Here is a 9088-nt window from a genome sequence, read left to right as displayed (position 1 = left end):
TCTACTCCTCTTTCTCGCCGTCGCTCTCTCTCCGCCCCACTCTCTTCTCGCCGTCGCTCTCTCTCCGGCCACCACCCTCTCTTCTCGCCGCCCCTCTCTCTCCGGTCCTCATACTCTTTTTTCCCCGCCTTTCTCTCTCTGGTCCTCACCCTCACTCATTGCCTTCGCCTTGACCCCGCCCAGCCTCCACCTCGCCCCTGCCCCGCCTCCACATCGCCCAGCCCGGCCTCCACCTCGCCCAGCCCCACCTCCACCTCGCCCATGCCCCGCCTCCACCTCGCCCAGCCCCGCCTCCACATCGCCCAGCCCCGCCTCCACCTCGCCCAGCCCCGCCTTAACCTCGCCCCCTGCCCCGCCTCCACATCGCCCAGCCCGGCCTCCACCTCGCCCAGCCCCGCCTCCACCTCGCCCCTGCCCCGCCTCCACCTCGCCTCTCGCTCGCCACGTCCTCGCCTTCACCGGGTATGTTATTTCCCAACTTGTTTTGAATTTAATTTGATTTATGTTATTATTTAGTTAGAATTTGGTATTTATTTGAAGTTAGGAAGAATTTGTATTGGATTTGAATTCGTTGTATTTGAGTTTGATATTGATTTGAAGTTGTATTTAAGTTGGAATCGGATTGGATTTGAGAGATTATGTTTTGAATTTTGTATATTAGATTCCATGTCGTCCACTACTACTACTTCTAGCGGTAGTGGTAAAAGAAAAATTAGAAGACAACTAGCGCTTAACTCCGATGAACAAGGAAAACGAAGAAACACTCTTATGGGTCGGGTTAATAAGGCTAAAACACTTGGTAAAAAATCCCGGTACAATTTGATGATAAAGGGCAACCAATCGGTAAAGAGGGTGATGAGTTGTGAGTTACTTTGGCGTGTTAGCAAGATAACACGTTCCACTTTCGATGCGTGATTGGAGATGTAAAGACAACGCCCAAATTAAAGAACGGATTTGGAACAAAATGCAAGAAGGATTTACGATTCCTATCGAACAAAAACACGATTGCCTTATGAGAGTCGGAGAAGCGGCAATGTTATTTCGTCATGAGATATACAACGATCTACTCAAACACATAATCAACGAACCAATCGCCTTAAAGAGACCGGCTTGTATTTTGAAATTCTATACAAGTATCACCGAAGAAAATTTGATAGCATTTGTTGAGTATAGACGAACTGAAATGTTCAAACAAACATCGGAACATGGGAAATCAAATATCGGAAAAAGTGTGTACAAATCTCGAACGGGCCGAAATGGATATCGAAAGCTTGATCAAGAAAAAGTTAGATTCATTTTTTTCTTTTAGTTATTCCAAATGTTGCAATTATTTTTTAATTTATTATATAATTACTCCTTACTAGCATGACGAAACGGGGGAATGGCCTACGAAAGAGGAACTTTGGATTGACTCGCGAATGAAAGACGTAGATAACTACAAGGATGAGAAAGACAAATTGATGGGAGAAAAAATCGTAAGTTCTTTACCTTTGTTATAACAATTAACCTTGTAATTTTATTTTCAAATAATTTTATGTGTAGAAAACGTTATCACAACAAGCATCGCAAGGGACATGATTGCCGGAATCGGGAAAGAGCGTTTTGCAAGAAGCTTTGGGAACGTCGCGAGTTTTCGGTCAATCCAAACACATGTCGCGTTTTAAGTACTTTGTTCCTCCAACGCCCAACGAAGAAGTAATGAAGATGCGTCGGGAAATGAGCGAGTTAAAGTCTTTGGTGATGAAGGCCTTCGGTGGAAATGGTAGCATTAATGTCGAGTCGCCTAGTGTCGAGCGTGTGGAAGAGAATCTCAACGCGAAGGTTGTTGATGTTAAAGAGATGGCAAATGTTGAAGAACACGTCAATGAAGCGGTCTCTTTAGGTATGTTTAATTTTTTTTTATCTATTTATTAATAAAGATAAATGTTTTGGTATTAAATTATTGATAATATTCTTGATTCGCTTAGAACACGACGATGTCGATGATCGTCTGAAGATCGATCCTATTGTTGCGAAAAAACCCAATAGTGTTCGTGTTAGTTGCTCATTGAATCCAACCACCCCGGTGACACCGACTTCGGATGAAAGCGTCGAGTGTCTTCTTTTCATAGATGATGTTGTGAAAGGAGGCATGATTCATGTTGCAAATGGGCGAGCATACTTAAATGGGAGCGTAGTTCACTCTTTACCTTTGGAGGAAGGGAATGTACGTGTGACCGTTTTGGGGGTTTTGATTAAAAAATCAAAATTGCCAATTCCCACCGAAGAAGCTTAAACCATTGAAGATGCCATAGGAGGATTTGTCTCGTGTCCGAAGAGATTGATCGAAATGTACACGGGAATAGAGAGTCGCGGTCCGATTGTCAAACAACTCTCAAAGCTTGGTTTTGAGAGTGAACCTAGCATCGATGATGCTAAGAAGATTCCGTACAAGATGATTAATCCAAAGTTTCGATTGCTCGCTCAACATGCCAACAAAGTAATGTTACCAGAAGGGGATGTGATTATGGTCAATGTTAGTCCAAGTCTCGCGGCTATCCCGATTCCGGTGTCATTTGAAGATGTTTCCGACTTTTTGCAATACTTGGAAATTGGCGCGGGGAGCATAAAGGTCTATATGGAGTAAGTGTTTTCTTTATATGCGTTTTTAATATAAATATTCAATATTTAGTGTTTTGATCAATCAAATACTTGTTTGTCATAGCTATCTACGCTCGAGGCTAGAAAAGGCAAAGAAGAGTCGAGACTATTGTTTTATAAATCCGGGCTTAAGTTCGTACATCGAAAACAACGACGAGGACGCTTATTTGTCAAAACGAGTCAAGGACGTTGGAAACATAGTACGAAAATGCAAATTTGGTGAACTAGCTTTGATGCCGTACAATAAAGGTGCGCATTGGATGCTCGTTGTCCTCGACCCTTGGAGAGATAGTGCTATGTTCTTCGACCCGTTAAGAAATAAAATTCCAATCGATTTAACTCGATTGATAAAAAGGTAATATTTTGATTTTTTAAACTATTTTTATTATAAATCATTGTAGAGGTTTTTTCTCTTATGATTTCGGTGTTATAGGGTTTTTGTGGATTTCAAGCTCGAGCACCAAAATGTCAATAATAACGGACAGTCAACGTACATCAAGGCTTGGAACGCTCCGAGACAAACCGAAAACACGGAATGCGGGTATTTTGTTATTTCGTATATACGCGATATAGTCGTAGGAGGTGTAGGAAAATTAGAAAGTAAGAAAAACTATACAAAAGAGGATTTAGAGAGAGTTAGGGAAGAATGGGTAACTTATGTATAAACATTTATTCATTGTGATGATTAGTTAGTTTTTGTATTCAATTTTGGATGTAAATATTTCTTTTGAATGTTTTGAAGATGTAGATATTATTTTTTGGATTGAAGGTTATTTTCAAGTGCCATATTTTTTACACCGGGTTTTAGTACGTGTAAAAAATGATTTCGGCTTCAAAATGAAGCCTTCGCGGCGGCGACTTAGACATTTCGCCGCGGCGAATAACGTTTGCCGCGGCGAAAAATAAGAGTCGCCGCGGCAAAAAAGATACCGAGAGCGCATTATTCATACATCAAAACCTCGCCGCAGCGATGTTTTGGTTTCGCCGCGGCGATATACAACACGCCGCGGCTAAGATACAACGTCACCGTGACGGGTTTTTAAAAAAATAATCAGAAAGCTTCTACAACGGATTGTCAAACCGTTGTAGAATCCCCTCGCCGCGGCGCAAAACCTACGTCGCCGCGGCGTGAATCTCGCCGCGGCTCAGTATAATTCCCGCCGCGGCGACGTGATTCTACAACGGTTTGACAATCCGTTGTAAAATGATGTCGCCGTGGCGCGGAACGTGGGCAAACAACTCGCCGCGGCAAAGTATAATGTCCGCCGCGGCGAAATGATTCTACAACGGGTTGAAGATCCGTTGTAGAATATCTCGCCGTGGCGAGATATATACTTCGCCGCGGCGAGGTGTTTGAAAATATTTAAAAATTACACAATGGATTCAAACCGTTGTAGAAGCTTCTACAACGCTTAAATATCCGTTTCTACAACGGATAATTAAGCGTTGTAGAAAGCTGTTGGATTCTACAACGGATTTTTAAGCATTGTAGAATCTTCTACAACGCATGATTCTACAACTGTTTTTAAGCGTTGTAGAATCCTAGTTTTGTAGTAGTGGGCGCGAGAGGAAGCACGGCGAGGACTCGGCGAGAGAAAAATGGCGACGAGCACAAGGCGAGAGAGAGTTGGCGGCGAGGACAAGGCGACGGCGAGATTTTGGGGCGGCGAGGACGTGGCGAGGGATTTTGGAAGAAAAAAACTGGAGAGATGCGGCCGAAAATGGTTGTCTCGTGTGTGGGTATTGGAAAAAATGAGAAAAAAAAAACTGAAAACGGCCTTTTATAGTGAAAACCTAAAAAACCTCGCCGCGGAGAAAATATGTCTTCGCCGCGGCGAGATGTTCCTACAACGGATATTATAACCGTTGTAGGAACGTCTCGCCGCGGCGAGATTCCTCACTTGTCGCGGCGAGACAGTTTCTTAAAAAACTGCTTGGCCACGGTATCCAACTCGCCGCGGCGGAGAATATTTCTAGCCGCGGCGAGATATCTTCGCCGTGGCGAGATATATACCTCGCCGCGGCGACTAGTTTCTACAACGCCTTTGTTTAGTGTTGTAGAAACCACCCGCCGCGGCGAGAGATGAATTTCACCGCGGCGGATTACATTTTTTTACAACGCTTTCACTGTGCGTTGTAGTAAGTTCTCGCCGCGGCATAAAACACATGGCGCCGCGGCGTGGATTCTACAACGGATTGTTAAAGCGTTGTGCGAAATCTGAAACACCAGGTTTCTACAACGCTTAACTATATGCGTTGTAGAATCTCCAAGTTTCTACAACGCTTAACCATATGCGTTGTAGAAACTTAGTGTTTCTACAACGCTTATCCATAAGCGTTGTAGAAACACCAAGTTTCTACAACGCTTGTCATAAGCGTTGTAGAATCCTTAGTTTCTACAACGCTTGTCATAAGCGTTGTAGAATCCTTAGTTTCTACAACGCTTGTCATAAGCGTTGTAGAAAGTGGGTTGTATAATCCAACATTTGTAGTAGTGTATGTTGATGTTTGCGCATGTCTTTATGCTAAGTAAATTTATGTATAATGTATGAGATGCTAGTTAACGTTTTCTGTTGAGCTATGTTATGTTTCTTATGCATTGGTAAGTTATGTCATGTTATTTTTTAAGTTATAATCATGTCACGTCTGATGTTATGTATGATGGTTATCTATATTACATGTCATATTTGCATGTCACCTAAATAATAAAGTGAAAAGATAAGTAAGAGAGTCGTACCGCCTCGAGTTACGGAGGTCTACAAGGAGAATTTCCCGAGCCGACTTACGGGCCCAAATGGGGAAATTTTTCATATGTTATAAGTTTTATAAGATGGAGTAAAGTATGGGACCTTGCAACCCCATATCTTTGTTTCCAAAGTGTACACTGAAATTGGTATGACTACTCTACGGGAGCCCCGAATAAAGTATGATAAGATTTATGTTAAGAAATATCATTTCACTTGTAGAATGAAAATACTAATAACCGGTTCATGCATTGCATCACTCATCTTGTTTTGTGAGTTTTATTTTGTTCTCGCTGAGCGATAGCTCATTTCCACGAAATATTTTTTATGTATGTGCTGTAGGTAATCAACTTACTGCTAAGTGATGAGTATGGACCAGCGGCATCGATAGCAAAAGGGTCGGGTTATGGTTGCAACTACGTAAGAAAGACTTCCGCTAAGCATAAGATAAATTAGATTTTATATAATTTATAAAATAAAGTTTTAATATAGATTAAGTAGTAGGTTATAGTATTGTATCATTTTATCCTTGGCTTGATTAAAAAATTTATTATAATTTATTTTCTATTAAGTTGGTATTAAAATACCAGTTTTCAAGTAAATGTCAAAATATTTTCAAGTCAAAGATTTACCATGATCAAAGCTTAAAGTTTAGTTTTTATTCACTTATTTGTTATATTGTTGACCAAATTATTTTGATAAGGACTAGTATGGTTTTATTGTTTTATGGTATTTGAGAATGTATGTATTCGAAGAAAAAAAAACAAATATATAATCCGCGAATTTCCAGATTACGGTTTTGTAAGGAAATTATATGATTTTAAAAAAAATCCTCATATTTTTTTTATACATAATTTTGATAAGTAAAAGAAATAAGTAAAGTAAGATGGTCCGAAAAGTCGGGTCGTCACAAAAATTTCCCACCGTGATGAGAAATGGTTCGACGACAAAAGAGTTTCTGTCGTGGAATGAGTTTCATCTCGTTGCGACAAGAAATTACGTGTCATGACGAGACGGATTGAAAACAATTCATTGAAAGTCTTGTCAGGACCGGATATTCCGTTTCACGGCGAAATGGTTTTGAAATAGTTTATTTACAGTCTCCCTGCGATGGTATTTATTTGCGTCACGAAAAAAAAAAACATCGTTAATTAATAAGGATTTTAATTTAAACCCTAGTTTTTTTCATTTGGTATTCTCTCTTCTTTTCTTTGCAATGACCCACCCACCATTTTCTCCCTTCCTCACCATCACCATTTCTCTCTCTCTCCCCCCATCCGATCACCTGTTCTCCGTTTGTCTATCTAAGATTTGGTAGGCCTATGAAGAAAACGATACTCTTATAATGAGAGTGGACGTTAAGCATAAATGTGGGTGCTTTAAAAAGAAGGGGCACAACAAGAAGACAACAAGAGCTCATACTTTGTTCTTGAAATTGTGAACAAATTAGCTATTCCTAGTATTCAATTGAGAGTACTCACTAATCAAGCATTGTGTCCTGGTAGCTCCATCTTACTAAAAAAACTTGTCCTTATTCACATATAACAAAAGAGTTGAAAGAATTATTAACTAGAAGGGTATAGGTGTTATTTCATAATTCTCATAAAGCATTTTGTAATATATTTAATGATATTCATGAATGAAAGGTAAAAACGTTTGTGAACTTCGTTGTCCAATGGTTCAATCAAACTCATACGAGTCCATAAGGTCTCTCCAACTTACCAAAGAAAGTACTCCAGTTTAAAAGATGCAGTTTATTGTTTACATAAAGATAACGAAGAAAATACACGTGATTTTATTCCAACTCACACAGAAATACCACATTAAAAAGAGGAAATATAAACGGATGAACAATGACATAGTAGCTAGCCTTATAATATCATTTTTATTTAAGGGTACACGTCATAATGGTGCCCAGGAGAGATATTATTTTAGTAGCTAGCTACGTCGTAACCCATGCATGCTTATTACACGATGGAGGCTAGTGCTTTTTCAGAGATGCACTTCCCACCGAATATCGAGACCCCACTGTAGCAGTAAAGCTCCGGACAGCAAAACCTAAACACCCCACAAACGTCGCCTAGTGTAACGCAGTTTGGCTGTGGGCCCGGGAGCAACATCATCGCAAGCTTCCTGTTTCCGATATCCACAACCACAGACTCCATTGCGGTCAGAGGAGAAGTGTTTTTAATTATCATCTGCTTCTCATCAGAAGATATCGCTGGCGATGAAGCCAACAAGGCCATGAGAGCGACCAACAATATTGCAGCTTTGGTATTCATGGTTTGTTATATGTGTAAATGTATGTTTGATGTCATTACAATGTTGCTGAAACCCCTATTTATAGTGCTACAACGGCAATAATTTATATCGGCTAACTTGAGGTAAATAACCACTTGTAATGTCTTAATAGAAAATCTCATTAAAAAAAAAAGAGAAATTGTCTCGGCTAACAACATTTGATGAGTTTTTTTTTTTTCCAATTTCTCACCAAAAAATTAATATGGTTAAAAATACTAATAATGCACTTGTACAAATACAATTTTACCTTTAATATGATGTCAGCAATAGATATGTATTGTTGACATTTATAAGTTTTAGATTTTCTATTTGTTGACATAGATGTCAATAATCGAAATCTATTGTTGATATCTATATCAACAATGGACATAAATTGTTGACATCAATTATTGATGATAAATATTTTTACAAGTGGTTTAGCAATATATTTTGATCAAATTAAGCTTTTGATAAAAAAAATTAGAAAAACATTTAATTATTAAATGGTGTTAGTCGAAGTAATTTCTCATTAAAGAATAGACACACCCAATACACCTGTTTGCTTCGATAAAGAGTGCGTCTGGTTCACATTGAGACCAACTCCACCCGATAACACTATTTTTTACTCTATTTTACAGTACATGTCACATCAAACACTACCTCATCTTCAACCGAACTCTATTTTTTACACCAAATTGAAATATTAATTTTATATTCAACTTTCTCTTATTTATTTCTATACCCTTATATTTATTTAATATTAATCAATTATACCACTTATTCATGATTTAATAATGAAGTATTACTCCATAAAATTATTCAAAATACAAATTAACACAAAGTAAACTTAATATTTATTAAACACAAAATACAATACAAAAAAATAACATAAAATAAAATAAAAAAGTACAATTACACATCTGAATTAGAATATCTCTCCCACAAATGGTCGATCAATGCATTTCTTGAGCAAATGAAGAAGTCAGGTGATATGAGGAAACGCCTCTTAGAAAGTATAGATAAGGCTAATAATTTGAAAACAATCAAAAAAGAAAATAAAATAATGAAAATGAATTTAAATAAGATATCAGATCCTCAGGTTCGTGCATTTTGGGAAGCTGAACAAGTCAAAGTTTTACAAAAGAGAGCCAAACAACAACAATCTCAAACACCATTTTCCAATTTTGATTCATATTCACAATATTTCACCGGTCTTGGAGGATCCGGCGCTAATCTTCCCGACTACTAGTTTATGTATTGCAAATTTATGTTTAATTTTATTTTGTTGTATTTTGTTTTTTTTTTAATTATTTATTTTAGTGTTTTTTTTTTTTACATTTCGATGTCGTTGTAATGTTATTTTATTTCTCTTTTAATATTAATGTCGTTTTAGTTTTTCCCAAACTCCAACTGTTAATGTTGTA

At 38.4% G+C, this 9088-nt stretch overlaps 1 protein-coding gene across 1 annotated transcript; it reads right to left on the bottom strand.

Annotated features, from left to right (window-relative positions):
* Nucleotides 1-7351: 7351 nt before the first annotated feature.
* Nucleotides 7352-7666, bottom strand: LOC149404793 (beta/delta-urticatoxin-Ui2a-like). The gene has a single exon (XM_089607676.1). The coding sequence runs from the start codon at nt 7664-7666 to the stop codon at nt 7352-7354; it is 315 nt and encodes a 104-aa protein (XP_089463802.1).
* Between the last annotated feature and the right edge of the window lie 1422 nt (nt 7667-9088).

The sequence above is a fragment of the Urtica dioica genome, chromosome 2 (assembly GCF_054948205.1).
Source record: "Urtica dioica subsp. dioica isolate 48M chromosome 2, U.dioica_male_clone48M_v1_H2, whole genome shotgun sequence".
Taxonomy (NCBI): Eukaryota; Viridiplantae; Streptophyta; class Magnoliopsida; order Rosales; family Urticaceae; genus Urtica; species Urtica dioica.
Note: the sequence above shows the minus strand (reverse complement) of the source record. Positions and strands in the feature narration are given on the sequence as shown.